Source organism: Aspergillus uvarum (assembly GCF_003184745.1).
Source record: "Aspergillus uvarum CBS 121591 unplaced genomic scaffold BO82scaffold_63, whole genome shotgun sequence".
Classification (NCBI taxonomy): domain Eukaryota; kingdom Fungi; phylum Ascomycota; class Eurotiomycetes; order Eurotiales; family Aspergillaceae; genus Aspergillus; species Aspergillus uvarum.
In genome coordinates, this window is record NW_020291360.1 from 69,598 (window position 1) to 90,044 (window position 20,447).

The 20,447-nt window shown below is 52.6% G+C and overlaps 9 protein-coding genes and 1 non-coding gene across 10 annotated transcripts; 6 read left to right on the forward strand and 4 right to left on the reverse strand.

The window, feature by feature from the left end:
* Positions 1-82: 82 nt before the first annotated feature.
* On the forward strand, positions 83-1,351 carry BO82DRAFT_318807 (ATP synthase subunit e). Its single transcript, XM_025632656.1, has 3 exons — positions 83-377; positions 502-688; positions 810-1,351. The coding sequence occupies exons 1-3, from the start codon at positions 357-359 to the stop codon at positions 878-880; spliced, it is 279 nt and encodes a 92-aa protein (XP_025487997.1). The 5' UTR covers positions 83-356; the 3' UTR covers positions 881-1,351.
* A 39-nt stretch (positions 1,352-1,390) lies between these two features.
* BO82DRAFT_386337 (CSN8/PSMD8/EIF3K family protein) lies at positions 1,391-2,168 on the reverse strand (the record flags this gene model as incomplete). The annotated part of the gene is made up of 3 exons (XM_025638243.1): positions 1,391-1,662; positions 1,734-1,915; positions 1,972-2,168. The coding sequence occupies 3 exons, from the start codon at positions 2,166-2,168 to the stop codon at positions 1,391-1,393; spliced, it is 651 nt and encodes a 216-aa protein (XP_025487998.1).
* Positions 2,169-2,448: 280 nt separating this feature from the next.
* On the forward strand, positions 2,449-5,304 carry BO82DRAFT_357920 (dolichyl-diphosphooligosaccharide--protein glycosyltransferase subunit STT3). Its single transcript, XM_025636147.1, has 5 exons — positions 2,449-2,669; positions 2,741-2,764; positions 2,901-2,981; positions 3,085-4,807; positions 4,858-5,304. Exons 1-5 carry the CDS (start codon positions 2,540-2,542, stop codon positions 5,126-5,128), a joined length of 2,229 nt encoding a protein of 742 aa, XP_025487999.1. The 5' UTR covers positions 2,449-2,539; the 3' UTR covers positions 5,129-5,304.
* A 547-nt stretch (positions 5,305-5,851) lies between these two features.
* On the reverse strand, positions 5,852-6,318 carry BO82DRAFT_405827 (uncharacterized protein; the record flags this gene model as incomplete). Its single annotated transcript, XM_025639522.1, has 3 exons — positions 5,852-5,943; positions 6,027-6,151; positions 6,305-6,318. 3 exons carry the CDS (start codon positions 6,316-6,318, stop codon positions 5,852-5,854), a joined length of 231 nt encoding a protein of 76 aa, XP_025488000.1.
* Positions 6,319-7,033: 715 nt separating this feature from the next.
* Positions 7,034-10,162, forward strand: BO82DRAFT_357923 (RNA-processing protein PTA1). Its single transcript, XM_025636148.1, has 8 exons — positions 7,034-7,660; positions 7,810-7,975; positions 8,049-8,179; positions 8,238-8,441; positions 8,493-8,841; positions 8,891-9,726; positions 9,778-9,848; positions 9,908-10,162. The coding sequence occupies exons 1-8, from the start codon at positions 7,323-7,325 to the stop codon at positions 10,048-10,050; spliced, it is 2,238 nt and encodes a 745-aa protein (XP_025488001.1). The 5' UTR covers positions 7,034-7,322; the 3' UTR covers positions 10,051-10,162.
* Positions 10,163-10,324: 162 nt separating this feature from the next.
* BO82DRAFT_t267 lies at positions 10,325-10,432 on the forward strand. Its single transcript has one exon. It is a non-coding gene; the product is annotated as a tRNA-Met (tRNA).
* A 2,626-nt stretch (positions 10,433-13,058) lies between these two features.
* BO82DRAFT_377725 (GPI anchored serine-threonine rich family protein) lies at positions 13,059-13,793 on the reverse strand (the record flags this gene model as incomplete). The annotated part of the gene is made up of 2 exons (XM_025637593.1): positions 13,059-13,531; positions 13,586-13,793. 2 exons carry the CDS (start codon positions 13,791-13,793, stop codon positions 13,059-13,061), a joined length of 681 nt encoding a protein of 226 aa, XP_025488002.1.
* A 2,160-nt stretch (positions 13,794-15,953) lies between these two features.
* BO82DRAFT_172306 (uncharacterized protein) lies at positions 15,954-16,555 on the forward strand. Its single transcript, XM_025630364.1, has one exon. It carries the CDS (start codon positions 16,117-16,119, stop codon positions 16,447-16,449), a length of 333 nt encoding a protein of 110 aa, XP_025488003.1. The 5' UTR covers positions 15,954-16,116; the 3' UTR covers positions 16,450-16,555.
* Positions 16,332-18,628, reverse strand: BO82DRAFT_357925 (CCCH zinc finger protein). Its single transcript, XM_025636149.1, has one exon. The coding sequence runs from the start codon at positions 18,526-18,528 to the stop codon at positions 16,477-16,479; it is 2,052 nt and encodes a 683-aa protein (XP_025488004.1). The 5' UTR covers positions 18,529-18,628; the 3' UTR covers positions 16,332-16,476.
* A 189-nt stretch (positions 18,629-18,817) lies between these two features.
* On the forward strand, positions 18,818-20,392 carry BO82DRAFT_344068 (DNA-directed RNA polymerase III subunit RPC25). The gene is made up of 7 exons (XM_025633642.1): positions 18,818-19,098; positions 19,187-19,285; positions 19,367-19,463; positions 19,520-19,606; positions 19,705-19,768; positions 19,853-20,033; positions 20,116-20,392. Exons 1-7 carry the CDS (start codon positions 19,087-19,089, stop codon positions 20,158-20,160), a joined length of 585 nt encoding a protein of 194 aa, XP_025488005.1. The 5' UTR covers positions 18,818-19,086; the 3' UTR covers positions 20,161-20,392.
* The last annotated feature ends 55 nt before the right edge of the window (positions 20,393-20,447 follow it).

Genomic DNA, 20,447 nt, shown 5'->3' on the forward strand with positions numbered 1-20,447 from the left:
AATAAGAGGGGGGGATGGGAGTGGAACGGGTCCTCTAACTTACCGTAGTCGCGTTCCCGACCCTCCTCTCCTCTCTCTCCCCGTCCCGCTTCTCCCAGAATACCAAAACCAATGTCCGGGTTGATGTTAGTTAGTGGTCGGATGACATAAGCGCAGCAAGGCCGACGGTCCGGAAAAACTCGCGACAGGAACTTCGTCTTTACAACTTGGAAGCTTCAGTATCCCAGCCCGCATTGCCAGCCATTGACTGTCGATACCCTCCAAACCGGTCGCTCGGAATCCGGCTTCGATCCTTCTACTCTCACTAATTCTGTTTGATTGCCGCTCCGGAGGCCCAGGGACTCTCTTCAATCAACATGGCTTCTCAGGGTGTCAACGTGAGTCTCCGCCAGGGCCCGTTCTGATACATACTCCAGCCCCAATCCAGCCCAATCCACCCAACCCAACACCACCCAACCCAGTATGGCCCTCAGTTATTAACACTATTCAATCGCCTCATAGGTTTTCCGCTACTCGGCTCTGATTACCGGTCTCGTCTACGGTTTCTACCACCAGTCCTCCCTCACCTCCGCCGCCAAGCACGCAGAGGCCGAGCGTGAATATGCCCGCCAGGAGCGCCTGATCGAGCAGGCCAAGGCCGAATGGAAGAAGAAGACGGCGCCCAAGGACTCTAAGACGAACAGCGGCGGTATGTCTTTTCTCGCTCTCCCCTAAGCTCTTAGCACAACCCGAGTCATCCGCGTTCGCTCCTCCCTTGATATGGCCAGCATGGCCCCCTCCGATAGACGCTAATTGGTGACTGTGTGCAGTGATTACGGATCCCGAGGACAGCCGGTTTGACCTTGAGGCTTTCCTGAAGCTGAAGGCCGGTGAGAACTAGATATATTTGGAAGTATACAGCGAGAAGATGATTTGCTTTTATCTCTCCCCCGACCGGAACCTGACAAGGTATCGAGGAGAGATTGCGGGATGATCCCGGTTATGTATTATTGTTTGTTGGTCTAATTTCCCAGAGTCGTGTCATTGCGAGCGAAAGGAATGATTTTCTTTTTTCCACTATAGACATCATCCCCGCATCTGTACATACCCTGGGCTGTCGTGCATGTGTACACTACAGTTGGGCCAGAAGAGCAAGAGATTCAGTTGTATGCTTCGGTTTCATTGCCGATCCTTCCGTACTGCTTGCGTACCCCTGCATGACTGCCTCTTGCGCGTGGTGCCGCTCTGGTAGGCATTCAAAGACCGTTTTATGGTACTTCATAGGACGATTGCTAGAAGACCATTGTTCTGCACGTTTGTCTCTCATATTCCAGCCTTTAGTCTTCATTAGAGGGTATTATCGTTATGGTCTCATTCGGGAGGAATCGATCTCCCGGTGATCTGCAGGGTTTCAACCCCGACGACTACCAATCAAGGCCATTATTTCACTTAGCTCGTTGTACAACTGGGCATCTTGCTGAGAGTCATCAAGGGTGGCGTTGGGGTGTAGTAGTCCGGTTTGCTCGTCCTGGGTCCATCCATGAGCCATGAGCTTTCCTATCGTGGCTGGGTCTCCTCGCTCTGTGGCTGCGGGGTCGAGGCCGAGGTAGCTTGCAGCTGTTGCAGGTCTGATAGTTTCATATGCCCTGCCCACTTCTCGCAACGTCTTTTCCTGGAAATATGCTTCAGGTATGTAAGCAAGAGGATGATCCAGGAATACCTATCAGATGCTTTTGTGAGGTGTCGTCACTTACTGTCATAACTCTGTACTATCGGCTTCAGCGTATCCGACCATGGCAACTCTCTCAATATCGTGTAGACGGACTCGTGTTTGTGCTGCCAGATCGCTCGCAGTAATGCCACGCAGTTTTGCAGGGAGTCGTCTGTCTGTAAAAGGTCTTGTGGCATTCGCTTCGTCAAGAACCGGGCTTCATAACTAATAGATATGTGAGAATTTTGACCAGTGATCGATGACCGACATGGAGTGCTTACATTTTATCTGTCAGTAGATGAGACAAGAAGTAAGCGGCATAGAATTGGCTCAGAAGCTCTGCCTGTCTGTTATTTTGGAAGGAGAGGAGATACGCTTCTTCCTCGTATGGGAGGAGTATGTCGTAGAGCTTTGACGGGGTAGCGGCCGATGAAATCGCTGCAGCAAGCTGCTCTTGCGAAAGTGGTGGGGTGTTCATTGTTGATAACTCGATTTGTGTGACACTGGACCCTCGCAGCAGATCAAATCCCGGGGGTGTATGGGTGTAGAAGTGGTGTAGAAGCGGGATGGTCAATATGGCTGGCTGGCTGGCTGGCTGGCAATGATAATAATGATGCGGTGCGGGGACAATCGGAGGTTTCCCCAAAACCGCAACGGGCGGCTTGCGACTTACGTACCTGGCGTGCCAAGACCCCAAAGAGACCACCTTGCGAAGCTCCAGTCTCGAACTCCATCTCCCCGGTCTCTCTCCCTTCCAACTTCGCTCTCAACGAACCGCCTGGGCAGGACGAGAGTCACTCGTTTATCACTTTTCCCAATTGGAAATTTGATCTTCACTTCCTGGCCATTATGGCCGAATCACCCCTCAATTCCCTACTAAAGGGTAACACCGGCAGGAACACTCGCGGCCTACTGCGCATTATCATTCTAGGAACTATTGCCGCTGCCGCTGTGTCCAGTCGATTGTTCAGTGTTATTCGTATGTACCACCGGCTCCATTGGCACCGATGATACTTATATGATGGAGTTTGCTGACTGTTTCTACACCAGGCTTTGAAAGTATCATTCACGAATGTACGTTGCCCCATACCGACCGACTTGTTGAAGTATTACCCGGCATTCACATTGAGCTCACTCCGCGGCCCGCGAGTGCACATCACATCCGACTCCATCGCTTTAGAATTGACGCTGATATGGTCTTATCTTTTAGTCGATCCATGGTTCAATTTCAGGGCAACTAAATACTTGGTTCAACATGGCTTCTACAGCTTCTGGGATTGGTTTGATGACAGTAAGTTGTTTCATCATCAGCACTTGCCTTTGTTCCAAGAGAATGCAATGGCGAAGCCTTTGGACAAGCAATTCTCAAGTCTAACCACCGTCGAACTTTCTAGGAACCTGGCACCCTTTGGGACGTGTTACGGGTGGTACACTATACCCCGGTCTGATGGTGACCAGCGGCGTGATCTACCACATTCTGCGATTCCTGACCATCCCCGTTGATATCCGTAACATCTGTGTCTTGCTTGCTCCTGGATTCTCGGGCTTGACTGCTTTGGCGATGTATTTCCTCACTTGTGAGATGTCCACATCGCCATCCGCAGGTCTGCTTGCAGCTGCTTTCATGGGTATCGTCCCTGGCTATATCTCTCGTTCAGTTGCTGGCAGCTATGACAACGAGGCTATCGCCATTTTCTTGCTCGTCTTCACCTTCTTCCTGTGGATCAAGGCTGTCAAAAATGGCTCTATCATGTGGGGTGCATTGACCGCCCTGTTCTACGGCTACATGGTGTCGGCTTGGGGTGGGTATGTTTTCATCACCAACTTGATTCCTCTGCACGTCTTCGTTCTCCTTTGCATGGGTAGGTACAGCTCGCGGATCTACATCAGTTACACCACCTGGTATGCTCTGGGCACTTTGGCCAGCATGCAGATTCCTTTCGTTGGATTCTTGCCCATCCGGAACAGTGACCACATGTCTGCTCTCGGTGTCTTCGGCTTGCTTCAACTGGTGGCATTTGCCGACTTCGTGCGAGGCTTCATTCCAGGCAAGCATTTCCAGAGACTCCTGACTACCATGATCATTGTCGTTTTCGGCCTTGCATTTGTGGGACTTGTTGTCCTCACCGTCTCTGGAGTCATTGCTCCCTGGAGTGGTCGCTTCTACTCGCTGTGGGATACTGGTTACGCAAAGATCCATATCCCTATTATCGCATCGGTCTCGGAGCACCAGCCTACCGCCTGGCCAGCATTCTTTTTCGATCTCAACTTCTTGATCTGGCTTTTCCCAGCCGGTGTCTACATGTGCTTCCGTGATCTCAAGGACGAGCACGTCTTCGTCATCATCTACTCCGTTCTTGCCAGTTACTTTGCTGGTGTTATGGTTCGTCTGATGCTGACCCTGACTCCTATCGTCTGTGTCGCTGCTGCCCTGGCTCTTTCCACTATCCTTGATACCTACGTTCTTGCCAGCCCAGGCCCCAACCCCAAGGCGAAGGTTATTGAGGACACCTCGTCGGAGCCCCTCCGCTCTGCAAGAAAGCCGGACGTTGGAGTCACATCCTACCTCTCGAAGCTGGTCGTGACATCGTCCGCGATCATTTATCTTCTCCTGTTCGTTGCGCACTGCACCTGGGTCACTTCGAACGCCTACTCTTCCCCATCCGTGGTTCTGGCCAGCCGGATGCCGGATGGAAGCCAGCACATCATCGACGACTACCGTGAGGCCTACTACTGGCTCCGCCAGAACACTCCGCACAATGCCAAGGTCATGTCATGGTGGGATTATGGCTATCAAATTGGTGGTATGGCTGACCGCCCCACTCTCGTTGACAACAACACCTGGAACAACACCCACATTGCCACTGTTGGAAAAGCGATGAGCTCCCGGGAGGAGGTCAGCTACCCCATTCTTCGGCAGCACGATGTCGACTACGTCCTGGTGGTCTTCGGTGGATTGCTGGGCTACTCCGGTGACGATATCAACAAGTTCCTCTGGATGGTTCGTATCGCCGAAGGTATCTGGCCAGATGAGGTCAAGGAGCGTGACTTCTTCACTGCTCGGGGTGAATACCGTGTAGATGATCAAGCCACACCTACCATGCGCAACAGCTTGATGTAAGGATCTTCTTCTCTGGGATTGGGAGCAAACACTGACAATGAGCTAGGTACAAAATGTCCTATTACAACTACCACACCATGTTCCAGGGCGGTCAAGCCGTGGACCGTGTCCGTGGCGCGAAACTCCCGGCGGAGGGACCCCAGCTGTCCACCCTCGAGGAGGCTTTCACCAGTGAGAACTGGATCATCCGTATTTACAAGGTCAAGGATTTGGACAACTTGAACCGAGACCACAGCAACGCAGTCGCATTTGACCGCGGTCACAAGCGCAAGCGTGCGGCCAAGAAGAAGGGCCCTCGTGTTCTGAGAACCGAGTAGAGGAGGGTTGTTGCTTGTTGTTCATGTAGCAGATAGAGTATTCGGGACGATCAAACTGATCCTTGTGTACTAGATATTTCATCATAACCTGTATTTGATCGACGACATAGCCAAACTAGCCGCGCATCTTCACGTCATAATACTGTGGGGCCGCTCAATTGTATAAAGAAGCCTACACCTTTGTTACCTGCTGAGCAGGAGCGCAGACGGAAACACCGATTCAGCATTGGATAATATACACATAAACCTATCTCGTAAAACAGAAGCTAAACTTTGAGGGGGAATAAATGAGCAGAGATGAGTGTCAATGAAAAAGCGACAGATTTGCGGAAGCACTCCTGCTGTTGAACGTATCACTCCAGGGCCTGTCACTTGGTCTGCGGTATACCGAGTAATCTTGAACATGATCTAAGAACCGGCCGGGCTTCAATCACTGTGTTTATCCGTGAAGTCGTACCAAAAGTGCGAGAGATATACATCATCTTCCGGGGGCAACCAGGCTTCGGTGTGTACGAGTCCATTTAGGTTAAGTGAAGCCCATCAAGGCACATCCAACCCGGGATGATGATCACCCCACACGTAAGGAAGACGACCATATATGACACCACGACCCACGCTCCGTTATATCTTCTCTGCGATGATAGCACCCAAAAAGTTCAAGCGATGGCGATCAATTGCATCCAAGCAGGAGAAAGCGGAAGGTATATGTCTATGGACTTCCGTCTATTGCTTCTGCTGGGGTTTGGCGGCGGGGGTCTCGGGGACCTTGACGTCGGAGAACTCATCCTGGCCGACGGCGCGGATGGTGTAGGCATCTGGAGGAATTGGGAGGTTGAGGATTAGCTCCAGCTCCCTGTGAGTTCGATGGGAACGAGGGAAGGACGGTAGATCAACATACAGACACCAATGGTGAATCCGACGAGGCACAGGCCGGTAATGGCGTTCTTGACGAGGTAGGGCCGGCGGGCACGCAGGAGGGCGGCTCCAGCGCGGTAGTCCTTGCCGTAGTAGGTGGAGTTGAAGCTGGCAGAGGCAGGGATCGGTGTTAGTATGTTCGAATTGCGCTGTCATGAAGCGGGTTCACGAATTCGCGGCGAGACGGTGGCATGATTGCCGGGTTGATTTGACTGTCGCATTGGAAGAGAGGAAACGGGCGGAGGGGAAGGGAGAACATACATTCCAGAGGCCATTTTGACAAGAGTACTTCGGTCGTGGGTTATCACCGGATGGATCTGGATTGTAAGGGTATGAAGGAAAGAGGAACGAGAGACGATCCGATTGTTAAAGGCCGGAAGATTGGATGACAATCTGGATTCGATTCCTCCTCCAGAAATTGGATGGGATGCCGCCGGGCTTGGCGTTCCTGGCCGGCCGGGCCAGTTGTCCGTGTATGAGTATCTACACTACTATACTACACTACTATCGAAGACAATCATGTCGGCGGGTTTTGATCTGGCTTGATTGATATATGAGCAGGGCTCACTGTGTTTGGGTTCTAGATTTGACCTCCTATGTCTTTGTAGTACTAGCGTATGCCGGATATGACTTCCCTGAATACTACGTAGTATCTCGTCCTAAATATATAGTACTAGTGGCTGTCTCGCCTGTTATAGTACGTCAATTGGTTTTCATGGTAGAGTCTGACTGGATGACCTGACAGGTCACAGGTGCCCCGCAAAGATACCAACAGACATAGGACAGAATGGTTATGTTGCAGACGGTGCACATTATTTGCTGTATGATGTGATGATGGCCAGCTGCCATGAGCGGGAGGCACAACACGTGACTGGCAGGAGCGTGACTTTGCCTGTCTTTGTATGGGTCTCGGCTTCATACAACCAATTCAGTTCCGCGTTCAACCTCCTCTCCTCTCCTCGTTTCTTTACCCCCCCCCCCCCCCCTCTCCCTTCCCATCCACCTCTGATCTTACCGGCGATTCCTCTCTTCAATCGACCCGGAATCTCTTGCATAGGTATCTCTCGGCGCCCCATTCGACATTCTCTACGCCTCGTATGTGTCTCGGGGACAAACAGTCGTCGCGGCCGTGTTCTAAGCTCCGTGCCTTGGCACCTAACTTCCCTGCGTAGACAGCTTTGACCCGTGACAATCAGACAATCCGCATTGAATCTGCCAACCCGCCTCGCTCGCCCATCTTCTGCCAGGCCGTGACCACCGGCCGCTGAACGGAGTCGTAATGGCTCAATCGGCCGATCACCTTGGCGATCAGATCGCGCAGCTTAATGCCGCCCGCAATCTCGTCCTGGGCGATGCCGCCTTCTACCCCCAGATCGTGAACGGTGTCCTGCCTATAATCGGATCGCGTGCGCGACTAGAATTGCGGAGATGGGGCGCGGAGTTTCTGGCCGAAACATTTTCTAGCCCGGCGCTGGCTTTGACACAGAAGGAGCAACTGGCCGCCAACGTCCTACAGGCGCAGCGCGAGATATTGGAATTGCCGGAAGGAGATCCCTTGGTCTTGAAACATATAGTGCAGAATGCTGCCAGTCTGTATCCGTTGGTGTTTAGGCATATGTAGGTCACCGGCGTTTACTTGTTGTTCACTGCACTGCACTGCCCCGAGACCCTCCTCCCTGGGAAAAAGCCTCCGTAGACGTTCGCATGAAGCAGGCCTAGAATTGTCTTTCTTGTTGGGCGCGACCACTAACACCTCAATGTTGCAGTATCAACCATCCGCGAGATGGAGCCATATGGGAGAATATGACCGCAATCAAACAAGGTATCCTGCGGCGATGGGACTCGTTTCCTTCGCAGGTCAAAATCTGTTGCATCAAGTTCGTTCAGCGCGTTGTGCAAGTGCAGACCCATGGACCGATTGCAGACCCTAGAGTACGTACATAGGATCCTGTCAGAGGTGTTTTGTCCGATGTGGAGTTAATGTTGTTGTTTTTTTCTTGCCTAGCGACCTGACCAGAACGAAACCTCCTTGGCTATCGTGCCTCGCAATCATCCCGTTTTGTCACTTCCCAACCTCGAGGCGGAAGCCTCTGGACTTTTGGACAGACTTCTGTCTGCTCTCCAGGAAGAATCGAGGTACTTGTTCTTGACCGAGAAATGGGGAGTTCTGGAAACCTTGCTAATGTCTCCGTAGCGACCCCATCCTCGTGAACGCAACGCTGAACTGCCTGGCAGTCCTCATCCGCAGTCGACAGTCCATCGGCAACAAGATCATCAATGCTATCATGAATTTCTTCCCTGCGAGACAAGTACGCCCACCCATAACCCCGGCTGTCCGGGTCGGAGTCAAGTCGATGGAAAGAACCGCCAGGGCCGTTCTCGAACATATAATGAAGAGGTGAGACAAGGACGTACGGTCAGCTTGTACTGTGTGCTGAGGACTGTCTAGAAATGCCAACCATCCATTCTTTCGCAAGATGGAACAGCACGTCGATCGGCTGAAGAACTCACGCCTCGAGATCGTCGACGACGCAACAAGGAAACGTGGACCACCTGCCGAACCCACGGACGGGCTTGACAAAACGAAACGAACGAAACTCGACGCCGAAACACCGCCCGTGGTCAAAATCCCGCCACTTCCTCCGGGCCCAACCAGTTACTCGCAGCTCTTTACCCTGACGGAGGATGCTGAAGCTTCACGCTTTGATGTCAAGCAACTGCCTCCAGATCTCCTTGTCAACATCGTCGTTCCCATTCTCGCTCGAGTTGATGAATCGGCGTTGACCCAGTCTATCGATGTAAGTTAGGACGTCAGGACGCAGAAGCAATACACTGACCCAGTAATAGGCCATTCGCATGCGCTATGAGACAATTCAGAAGCGACAGGCCGCCCAGGCTCCGGCGGTGGTAGCGGCCACCGACGACGACGACGATTACGAGCCAGAGTACCAGCCTATGGATGTTGCAGAACCGGTGCGCGAGCAGGCGGATGCTGAGGCGGCCGAAGTAGCAGAGATCCAGCCAGATCTTGTCTCCTTGGGTCCCTTCGTCTTACCTCAGCCCCCTCCGCTATCAGAGGCCGAGGCTGCAGAAGTTGGTCGCAGTGCTGTCGGGAGGGTGTTCGGTATGCTAGCGTCCAGTGCGGTCGCCTCGAATCCGGCGAAGGGGAAGAACCAGCAGCAGCCGGGATTTGCTCGATTGGCCGGTAGCACCTTCGACCGAGACGCTTGGGTCACTCTACTCACCCGACTCGCCACAAGAGCTCCAGCAGGCCTGGAAGCGGGAACAGGGAAATTCGGACAAGATGCATCGAGCAGAGGCAAGTCAACGATCTCTAATACAATCCGGGAGACTCTATATCGGTACATCCTAGAGGACTTCCGGGGCCGGGTGAATGTGGGCATCATGTGGTTGAACGAAGAGTGGTACAATGACCGGGTGCAGATGCAGTTCACTGCCTCGCAGCGGAGGTCGGAGGACGAGGAAGCTACTGTACCGCTGTTTTACGATCACTGGGTTTTGAGACTCCTGGATGGGTTCTTGCCCTATATTGATTCACGAGACACCAAGATCTTCATCCGCTTCTTGAGTGAGATCCCAGAGGTGACAATACCCATCACACAGCGAGTCGCTAGTCTTGCCAAGGACCCCGAGCGTGTCAATCTATGCGTTCAATCCCTACTGTAGGTCAACTGCCGGGAAACTCAAATAACCTTCATGCTGATCGTCACCAGGTATCTGATCATGTTTCGACCACCGGCCCGCGAGATATGTCTCAATGCCATGGAGCATGTATATGAGACCTGTACGTTCCGTTTTCTCCGCTTAACTGTTTGTCTTCTAAACTAATTTCTCTCGACGCAGACGAGGAATCACGTCCCGCTGCTGGCAAGGTCTTGGCCAAATGGCGGCCCAAGGCAACGCAGCCACAGCCAGAACAGCAAACAACCCTGGCGAGTCGCGGTGCCACAACGGGGACCAGCGCGACTCCTGTTGGTAGTGCTTGAGACAGTTGATAGAGCCTGTACAGCTTATTGATCATCCCGTTGTTCCAAGGAAGCGTAACCCGTACTTGCCACAGAGATTATCACATTGTGCCAATAGACGATCTGTCAATCGTGTAATTTACAACCGTTACCTTCGTGCCTGTAGTCATTGTCAATTGTCCGCCGCGGGACGCAAACCTGTATTGCAAGTAAGGGATCTTTCCGTAGGTGGTACAGATTGATGCACTGAGTCCGGTAATATAAGTGTATATGAGATGCTGCTTTTCAACAAGTCGTCTCGATGGTGTAGTTGGTTATCACGTGGGTCTCATACGCAGTATGACATGGAAGCATCAACTTCCTTGATATCCCAAGGCCGGGAGTTCGAACCTCCCTCGGGACATTTCTTTTTTGGCACTTTCTTCTTTGTCTCTGGGAGGAATTGGCCAGTTTTTTTTTGTTGGCTTGGGGTGTCAATTCGCTGCTATGAGGGGAAGATGCATGGTGAGTGCCAGGAGTTAGGTAAAGTCGTTGTTTTAGGATGTGGTGATGAAGCTCTGTGGGTCATACTTCCTCGCCGTTCCACTTGCATTCTGACCATATATTTTTCTTCACGGTTTGTTAGGACTATCTGCTCCTGTGTTTGGGTAAGGCTCTGATTGTTCTTTCTGACCCCTCGAACAGCTCCAGGGATTCTTTAATGCCATAACTTGCCTGCGAGCTTCCCCCATCAATGCTTATGCGCACCCCGAATAGTCAACCTAAGAACAGTCACCAACCTCCGACCTATCGTAGTTTTACAAGAAACATGAATCCGACCAAGTGTCTCCTTACTACCGAGCCGGGCTCCCTCGTTAATCCTTCTCGTGCCCCGACTAACCCCTAGGCTCCTCGACCACCTGTCTCGAAGGCAACCAACTGATAATACCCCATTGACCCAGTCTCACTCGTGCATACACAGCCCACAGTCTGCAAAAGGACAACGGCCAAGCCGCCCAAAATACTTTCTCTGTATGCATCCAGCCGACAAGAAAGAGCAAAGCGTTTTGGCCGGCCTCGCATCTCTATCAGCATCCACATCCGCGAAAAAAGCGATGGCACAAGCCCACCGGCAACACGTACACAACCACGCACCAGAAACGGCCATCGAACCGTCGACTCAACCGAGCTAAGCTTTTCCCAATGGGTCCGCAGCCATAGACAACGCAGATGCAACCCCTAAGGTACTGTGAGTGGTTAGTAGCGTGGGGGATCTGGAGGTCGGCAATATCATTCCCAAGGTCCTAAGCCGTCTCTTATCGGAGTGGTCCACCCCTTTGTCCCAGAGATCGAACCAAACCACTAGACTCTGGAGAGTCATGGCAGACTAGACCACGCCCTAGCTGGACTAGTCTAAGACCTGCTGATTGTATCCGAGCATATCGTACCAGTGCCCATGGTCATGCGTGGGCAGAATGGTAGGTGATCTTGCTCGTCCAGGGAGATGGAGTTGCAGATCCCCTCGTGCTTGAAGCTAACCCGGAGAGAGCATGTGTGTGTGTGTGTGTGTGTGTGTGTGTGTGTGTGTGTGTGTGTGTCAGTAGTAAGTTAACCAACGACCAACGTAGACCAAGCCTCACAATCGCAGTCCGACGGACGAACGCATGCGCAACGAGTAAGGTAAACCGACATTAGGAAGAACGTGAGGAAATGACCTGATGAGCGTCGGACTTTCGGGCAGAAAGGAAACCACTGCGCATGGAGGAACGAGCTGGACTCGGTTAGACTGGGGTGTATATAGCCTAGTACTCTCAAGTACTCAAGTACAAATTTGGCGACGGAGTGGAAATGACGGGCCTCGGAGAAAGATACCAGTTCCACACACAAGAGGACTCGAGGTCCTCGCTTTCTCCACCAGGGCATTCCTCCCTTAGCTTGAGTTCTTTTGCTGTTTGCTGCCTCCTCCTTAGCCCTCCTAGATCACAATCATCAATAGGAGCCTCCTCTATGGTACGGTACACACATTGGGCAAGGGCAGTCAACAACCGCCGCGGAACTGTAGAGGTCAAATTACATACCGGATGTCCGTCCGTACCGCTGCGATACCCACCTCATCTATGGAGGAAATACAGTACGGTATGTTGATAATACCTCACACAGCTGACCTCGCGAGGCTCAGCCCCCCCTCTCCTCCGGGCCCGAGAGCGCTTTAATTTCCGGCTCGAGGCCCACCAGCCATTCAGATTGTTTACTCTCTACTCGGGTATCATAATAGTCAATTAATGAACAGATGTACCCTTCCAGGCGTCCGTCCACCAATGGAACTGGGCGTAGTACTCTGATTTACGGATTACTTCTGGGAAGTTCTGTTCGATTTTCTCTATCTAGCCTATTGTTCTTTTCTTTGTTTCCCCTTGCCGTCTACCAATTTCCCTTTCAGATTCCTCTGCTGCTGCTGGTCAGCTTACATACACTATAGGAACTATGTACTATATACTAGGTAGCAACTAGACTGGCATTGTGATGCTTGGTTGCCTAGCATGCGGGGATTGGTGGATTATCGGCAGGCGACGCAGGTACACCGCATGCTCCGGCAGATGGCGGCACGACGCCGGACCGAGGTATCCTGCCTGTCACCCACATTCCTGCAAACGCCTCCCCGGGGATAATCCCTCGTGGCAGCTGCTCCTGAACGTGCTCATCTTAAAGAAGACCGGTGTGATTCATTACGATATCCATATCTACATCCTCATACCATACAAATCGACGTTCAAAACCATTAGCTCCAGCCAACCGGAGTATAACAGTGGAGTGATAATTGTAAAATGAAAATACCACAGCATCGTCCCATATGAACAGAGTTTCACAGAGTCGAGAATCCCTTGACATTGACATCGTGCCGTGGAGCAAAAGTTGTCAGGTAGAAAAACAGGGGTGTGAGAAGCGAAAATAGGGAAAGCGTGAAAGACGGCGCTCAAAAGCTATGTACGAGAAGCGGAAAAGAGTCATTTATAAGTCAACCATGATCGGTAATGGTTCTCAGCCGCCCTCTAGACAAGAGCAATAGCGGCGACAATCAGCGCAAGCATGCCAGCGGATGCCCGGTTGACCACGCCGGCGTTGGCGGGGGCAAAGGTGCTAGAGGCAGTGGCAGAGCTGGTGCTCGAAGTGCTCGACGAGCCAGAGGAAGAAGACGCGGCGGAAGTCTTGGAGGCAGTCACAGCGGTGGAGTTAGAACCGGAAGAAGTAGAAGAGACAGCGCCAGTGCTGGTCACGGTGGACAGAGTGGTGGCGGTGCCAGTGGTCTTCTCGCTGGAAGAGGAGGAAGTGGTCGAGGAGCTGGAGGTCGTCGACTTGACAGTCGAGGTGGACGCAACGCCGGTGACACCAGCGACGGAGAAGCGGGGGGTGTAGTTGATATCATCCGTGTCCTCGTCATTGATGATCTCGACCGCGTAATCAGATCTGCTGACCAGGCTGGCGGGAGGAGTCCAGGTAAAGCTACCGGAGTTGGCGACTCCCGCTATGGGAAGTCAGGACATGATAGTAAACAACTGACGCGGCTGCGGATACTCACCGGCAAGGCTGTCACCCGAGGAGGTGGTGAAGACGGCGCCCCACTGGAGTCTCAGGCTGACGGTTCCGTTGGAGTTGGCATCCCAAGTCAGAGTCGTCGGGGATCCGGCCGTGAAGGTGTAGCCACCCTCGGGAACGTTGAAGGGGTTGCTGGCCGCATTGGCGAGCGTAGCAATGGCGCCGAGCGCAAGGCAGAGCATGGAACGCATCTTGATTAATGGATACGGGCGAGAGAATAAGATAGACAATGGAATCAGATAAATTCCGACAGGGATATCTATCGATGCAAGAATTGGGGATAAAGAGCGGAAGTGAGCGAGATGCGACGTGGGAGTCAGACGGTCAAAAAGAGTGTACCGGGTGAGTAGTAGACACGAGCTGATACAGCAGGAGGAGGGAAGCAAGAACTTAGCTGTCGCACAAGAAGGGAAGGAAGGAAGGGAAAGAAAAGAAAGAGAGAGAGGAAAAAAGGGAAGGAAAAGGAGGAGAGGGAGGCAGGCCAAGGACTAATACCGATCAATGCAGCAGTTGAAAGTGACAGCCAGAGCCAGGCGAAGCACGAGTACTAGACTATGCCTGTGTTTGTTCGACCTGATCTTAGCGTACCGGACCTTCTACAAAACTAGCCTGCATTGGGAGTCCCCAAGTCCCCCTCCGGTCCGAATTGCCCGCCTTCAGACTCTGAGAGGCTTGTGGCGAGGAAAGTGGAAAGTCAAATGGTCAATAGATCGAGAGTCCGCCATGGTTGGTTGCAGTCCTCTTGTCCTTATTGAGCTTAGATACCCCCCATCCCCCCCCCCTAAGAATAGTACTCGCAAGCGGTCGAAAACCCTGAGCGACCTTATGTGTATGTTCACGAGTTCACGAAGATACGGTTGATAGAAACCCCCTCAGTCAGAGATTGGGATCTAGACTGGGACTGTTGTGGTTCCTGCCCTGTCCTACCGAGCCTGCTTGTTCAGCAATGGACCCCCTTCAATGAGTTGAAGTCTGGAGTGTCTGGACTCTGGACAACTACGAGGAGTGGACCCTTTGTTGATGAATGAATGGCTGTAAGATTAAAAACCCTCATTTGGATTTTCTGAACCCTCGGCGAGTCTCCACTGAGTCCACTTCACGCGCAAGGTTTGTTAGCCGCTGGTCCACCGGCCCCATCCCATTGGGCGGTTCCTGGTACCTTACGTTTGGTACGAGACGGTACAGAATTTCTTCTTCGACCTGAATCAGCTCGGGCTGATTTGCCGAACTGAAATCGCCATCTCAGCTGCACTGAAATGTGGCCATGCTTCCGTGGTTCGCATTGGTTGCATATACATGGCTGGTTCTTTCTTCTGGGCGAATTGGATGGATGCCTGTCAACTTCACCTCACTTGGTACACAGTCGGGTATCTTATCTTACATACCTAGTAGGACTATCTGAGCCATAGCCGATCTTGGAATCGATATATTAAAAAAAAAGGGTCAAAGCAGTCTACCCTAAGAAGCCTGGATTAAGAGTGAGACATGATCGAGACTCGGATCCCCTCTCATCGCAATGCGTTAGGTTGACTTGACCTACTTTCGACCTCAGCTCGATTGTAGATTGTAGATGGTTCACAGTCATAGGAGTCCTGTAGGTAGTACTGGACCATCTTGGGCTACTCAAGATGAGTCGCATTGCATACCGATACATCAGCCAGCTCCTTTTCTCTAATTACCGTATAGGGTAATTCAATTAGCCTCAGACGAGATTCGCCAATCCACATCCATCGCACCCGAAATTGGTAAAGGATCGTTCGCACGAATCCGACCGCCCGAGTGCCCCATCCGTCTTTTTAAACGGTCGACCAAACTAAATCAACTTGCCTCCCCCGCACCAATCTCCTCTCGTCAAAAAGGCAGATGATGATGATGATGATGATGATGATGATGATGATGATGATGATGATATCCAAAGTAATTCCTGTCTGAAAGGAGGGCCCCTCCCCTCCCACCGTGCTCAACGCCCGCTACGTCTGCCAGATCCGCTTTCCCTCCCTGTTCCCGGGACGCTCTCCCGCCAAAAACGCAGATGGCAACCATCCCAAAAGACACAGAACAGGTCTTATGCATCCGAGCATGCATCTCGTATCGAGCTTGCAACTTCAAAAGCATACAAAGGAGGACTCAGTCTAGCCTTTACCCAAGAAAGCCACATGGCTATTTTCGGGGCCAGAGGAACAGGAGAAGATAGAATCTATTACCTTCGTCCTTTTCCATTTTCCACCACCGCGGGCGCGCAGTTCGGAGTGTCCGAGTGGGTCAGTCACTGTATGTACGGTAGGGCAACTCTATATGCGAAGAGCCCCGAGGGTCTTTCCCTCGATGGTCTGCTCCGTTAAGGAGATCTAGCCGACTCAGTGGGGAAGACCCGCAAAGAGCAACTGCTGGGTTTGGCGGAAGGTGTCGAGCGTCAGTCAGTCAGCCCCTGCTCACCCGGACTATACATAGGAAGTGATGGTCCACAATTTGATTTTTGTATTGTAAACATGAGAAGTGTGTATGAATGGATAGATGTATGTATGTACATTGCATTACCGCTGCAATGGCGCTGGAAATAACGTCTTAACTATATGTCATGTAGTCATCTTCATCTATGCCGTCATGAGAGCAGCAGCGGCGGCATCGGCCCCCTGTCCGGGAGCCGTACTCGGAGTCGTACTCGCGGACATCACTGCCCCCTCCTCACACTCCTGGCGCTCCTCATTTCCGGGAGCAGCTTTTATCTCCTCGGCGAGAGATGTCGCGCCGTTGCTGTCCTCCGGCTCTTTCGGTGTATCGAGCATGCCGTTCTCTCCGAGCCAAACAATTGCCTCCATCACCTTACGATCATCCTCGGTTTTTTGACGATCCAAAAGCTGATGGTTGTGCCTGTTAGTTGAATGTGCGGGATTTGGGAGTCCGACAAAGAACACTTACCGCTTGAAGAAGTCCCTTTCGTCCCTTCTGCTCCGCGGCTTTTGTTTTGGTTCCTCGCTCGGGCATTTCATGCGAGAATTTGCACCGGTTCCCATGCAAACAACGGCCATTACGCGCAAAATGCCGGCATACCTTCTTCTTCAGGTCGCGAGCAGGAGGTGGTACTCGCTCCGGCCCTTCGCGTTTGGTGGTGGCTTCCTCGGGTGCAGCATCATCATCGCTGTCATCAGAATCCTCCGAAGAGGTTTCAGATCCGCTGGAAGTGGTCCAGTCACTGCTATCAGAGTCGTCTAGGGACGACACGCTGGCTCCGTCGTCGACCTGAATTCCCGCGACCTGTGCGTTTGCGTCATTTGCAGGAACAAGCTCCTCCGCAGCTGGACCACCCGCTGGTAGCGTAGTGGGTTCCGATGGCTTGATCAAAGAATCCAGGGCAGTTTCTCTGTGGGCAACAGGCTGAGCCTGTTCGGTGGATGTGCTTGTTGAACTCTTTTGTAGTTCCTCCACCTTCATACGGGCCCTCTCAGCATCGGCTTCAGCTTTAGCAACCCGCTTTTCTTCTCTCATTAACTTTCGCCGCAGCTTGTCCGCTTTGAGCTTGGCCTTCGCCGCAATATCGACAGGATCATTAGAATCCTTCTGCCCGTCCTTTTGGCTCTGCTGTTCGCGCCCTTTCTGGTACTTTGAATCCTTCTGCGGGGGTTTCTGCTCTTGTCGCTGCAACTTCTTCTGCCGCAACGCCTCCTCTCGGGCCTTCTTAGCCTCCTCCATGGCTTTCTTCTTTTCTTCGACTCTCGCCTGGGTCGGAAAGCGTTTCTTTCGCTCTTCGATCCACGCTTTGATGTCCTCAGGCGACTGTAACGTCGAAGTCCGTCCCCTGTAGGTGAATTGCAGGGGCACAGAAGCGTTCGCTGCCCCGGTTGCTCCTTCCGCGGCCAGCCGTGCCTCCTCGTCCACGTCATCTTCCTCTTCACTAGACTCATGCTCTTCCGTTTTCGGCGTCAAACCAAGTTGGTTATGCTTTCTCTTCTTTTTCTTAGGCTTTCGAGCGGCGTCAGCCGGCGGAGGTGGTTTGGAGGGTAGCAGAGGGTTCCCAAAACTGGGGACCGGTGGCGGTGCCGCAACCCGAGGCGCACTTGCCTGGGGTGGGCGCCCGAAAGCCGAGTTATGGTCCCGTTTATTGCCATGGTTCATTTGCTTATCCGGCTGGACATTGTGATGATTGAAGGCGCGTCCACCTCGTTGGTGCCCGCGCTGCCCTCCGGCAAAGCCTCCCATTGATCCCGAACTGTCAAATCCCCAGCGCATAGGCGGCCCCATCAGTGGGGGTTGAACCGTTGGCGTGACATGGTTGTGAGAAGGTACAGCGGGAGAGTATGTAGGTGCGGGTTGTGCAGCGGCCACAGGGTAGTTCTGTTGGGCTTGATACGGAGTAGGAACGTGTGCTACGGGCGCTGGAACGTACGGTTGGGGCGGGTTGTAGGATGGTGCAGCTGGAGTACGATGCTGGAAATTCGGCGACCGCGAAGGCGCGAACTGAGGAGTCGGAATTGCTCGCGGAGTGGCAGAGAGAGGCTGAGGCGTGTATCCCGCGTAATTCATGGGTGTGTAGCCGCCGACAGGCCCAGGACCGGTGGCTGCGACTGTGGCAGACGAATATCCCCGGTTGGCATTCATATCGGGTGCCATGTAATGGCTGCCGCCACGTCCACCCCCTCCGCCGCCGCCACGGTGGTGGCTTCCGTAGCCTCCTCTCCCACGACCTCGATGGTGTGCACCGGGGGCGCGCCCGCCGCGTTGTTGACCGTGATAGCCTGCATTGTACTGAGCTGCATAGGAAGCAGCGTTATGTCCATGGTGGTATTGTTGTTGCGGATGCGAGTGCTGCTGGTGTGGCGGCTGGTGCGGCTGGTGCGGCTGGTGCTGGTGCTGGTGCTGTTGCTGGGAGGAAGGAGGAGGAGGAGGGGGAGGCGGAGGAAAAGAGAACCCCTGAGGATTGTTGTTCATGGCGAGAAGACCTCGATCGATCTTCCAAAGGTGACAGAGACAGCCAACATGCACGCCATTCTCTTTTTTCTCGGATCTAAGAGCGGCGGCGAGGTCGAGCTCGGCGCTACTTCTTATAACAAAATGGGCGGCGTCGGATGGGACCTTTCGCTGCAGCTGCCGCCGAGATTCTTCCGTTCCGAAGGACGCATCAAATTGCAACTGGTCACGTGATACAATCTCGGCCTCGGAGGCGGCGGCGGATTTCCCTCAGGCAGAAAATTCAGGCCGATCTGCCCGCCTGCCAATGGTGGGAATTGCATCTTATCGCATGTAGCGAGCTAATCGGATATTGTTTGAATCGTGATCTTTACATGTCCTGACATGGCGTCGGAGGGGTGAATCTGCTTAGTTTCAAGAAAGAAAGAATCGGATAACAACTTGGCAAAACGGGATATGCTGAGGTTTTAACTTGTTCTCGTGTCTTGTACTCTACCTCACTCATTACTCAATTGGGACGAGAGAAAAAAAATTCCCGGGCTCCGTCACCAACACGCCGTGTGCGCATCCTCGCCCAGCATGTTCATCCTTGTCAGTCACCTTGAAACCTATATGCTCTCTTTAGCTGCAGTAACTGTGCTTGACCGAAAAAAAACATCGACTGACCGGATTTCCACAGACCACTGTCTCCGATCTCATCCAGATCTCCCCCGAGGATTTCTCGAAGTACAGCGCTGTGGCCCTCGAAGACAATATCAACGAGAAGTATGCCAATAAAGTAACTTCACCCTTGCCCCCAGCCCCGTCCCTCGAGTGTCCAAAGCATATATGATATATGAACTAAAACCTCATGGGACAGGTGATCCAAAAAGTCGGTCTGTGCATTGGGTTCTATGACCTGCTCGAGTCTTCGGACGGTCTTATCGGCCATGGAACCGGTCTAGTCAATGTGAACGGTAAAGACTCCTCTTGCTCAACATGCAGAAGCTCGCTTTCTGACCCCGGATGGCAGTCAAATTCCGACTCATCGTCTTCCGTCCATTCAAGGGAGAGATCATGCTCGGAAAGATCTCGAGTGCTACTGAACATGGCATCAAAAGTAGGTTCTCCCCCCCTCCCCGCCCCTGTCAACCATAGCCCATGCTTTTCGCCTTGACGGCCCCTTTCCACCTCTGACAAATGGGCTCTTTCTTCTAGTCGGTGTAGAATTTTTCAACGATATCCTCGTCCCTCCCGATCTTCTCCTCGACGGAGCCAGATTGTAAGTCTCTCTCATACCCAGCGCTCATCCCTTCTCCAATAACATCTCAACCTCCCACCACATACTAACGCCAAGGACCAACAGCGACTACGCAGACCAGGTCTGGATCTGGGAGAACGAAGACGGCTCGACCTTCTACTTCGATGTCGGCGAGGTCGTCCGTTTCCGCGTGGAGATGGAGGAGTGGCATGATCAGATCCCCAACGCCCCCGATCTAGGCGATGGCGCCGCCGTGATCGAACGGAAACCGCCATATTCCATCATTGTACGTTTCGTCTCTGACTCCCCATCCATTCCAATCTGTGTGCCTTTGGGGAAGGAATGATCATATACTAACGGCGGGGCAGGGCTCGATGCAAATGGCCGGCTTGGGGCCGATCTCTTGGTGGTGATCGAATGGATTCTTTCTTTCTTTCTTTCTTTCTATTGTAGATTTACCATCTCCTGGTTGTGTTCATTCTTGGCGTATATGTTTGTTTGGCTACAGTGATCGATTTGGGGAAAATCTGATAAAGTGAGTTCTCAAAGTGATGTGGGCATATGTAAACTTCGGAGGGGGAGAGGACTAGAGTATCCTTTCTGGCTAGGTGTCTCAAAAGTTGCTTTCAGGTAGGAACATAAGAGCTTATGTTAGAATCTCGTGATATATCAGCTTGATACTGTTGTTGTACGTCGGTGT

Coding starts and splice junctions, on each gene's coding strand:
- BO82DRAFT_318807 (XM_025632656.1), top strand. CDS start 357: ATGGCTTCTCAGGGTGTCAAC. Junction 378..501: donor TGGCTTCTCAGGGTGTCAAC/GTGAGTCTCCGC, acceptor ATCGCCTCATAG/GTTTTCCGCTACTCGGCTCT. Junction 689..809: donor CTCTAAGACGAACAGCGGCG/GTATGTCTTTTC, acceptor GACTGTGTGCAG/TGATTACGGATCCCGAGGAC.
- BO82DRAFT_357920 (XM_025636147.1), top strand. CDS start 2,540: ATGGCCGAATCACCCCTCAATTCCCTACTAAAGGGTAACACCGGCAGG. Junction 2,670..2,740: donor TCGATTGTTCAGTGTTATTC/GTATGTACCACC, acceptor TTTCTACACCAG/GCTTTGAAAGTATCATTCAC. Junction 2,765..2,900: donor TGAAAGTATCATTCACGAAT/GTACGTTGCCCC, acceptor CTTATCTTTTAG/TCGATCCATGGTTCAATTTC.
- BO82DRAFT_357923 (XM_025636148.1), top strand. CDS start 7,323: ATGGCTCAATCGGCCGATCACCTTGGCGATCAGATCGCGCAGCTTAAT. Junction 7,976..8,048: donor GACCGATTGCAGACCCTAGA/GTACGTACATAG, acceptor TTTCTTGCCTAG/CGACCTGACCAGAACGAAAC. Junction 9,849..9,907: donor GGAGCATGTATATGAGACCT/GTACGTTCCGTT, acceptor CTCTCGACGCAG/ACGAGGAATCACGTCCCGCT.
- BO82DRAFT_172306 (XM_025630364.1), top strand. CDS start 16,117: ATGTATGTATGTACATTGCATTACCGCTGCAATGGCGCTGGAAATAAC.
- BO82DRAFT_357925 (XM_025636149.1), bottom strand. CDS start 18,528: ATGAACAACAATCCTCAGGGGTTCTCTTTTCCTCCGCCTCCCCCTCCT.
- BO82DRAFT_344068 (XM_025633642.1), top strand. Junction 19,769..19,852: donor CTCCTCGACGGAGCCAGATT/GTAAGTCTCTCT, acceptor AAGGACCAACAG/CGACTACGCAGACCAGGTCT. Junction 20,034..20,115: donor AACCGCCATATTCCATCATT/GTACGTTTCGTC, acceptor ACGGCGGGGCAG/GGCTCGATGCAAATGGCCGG.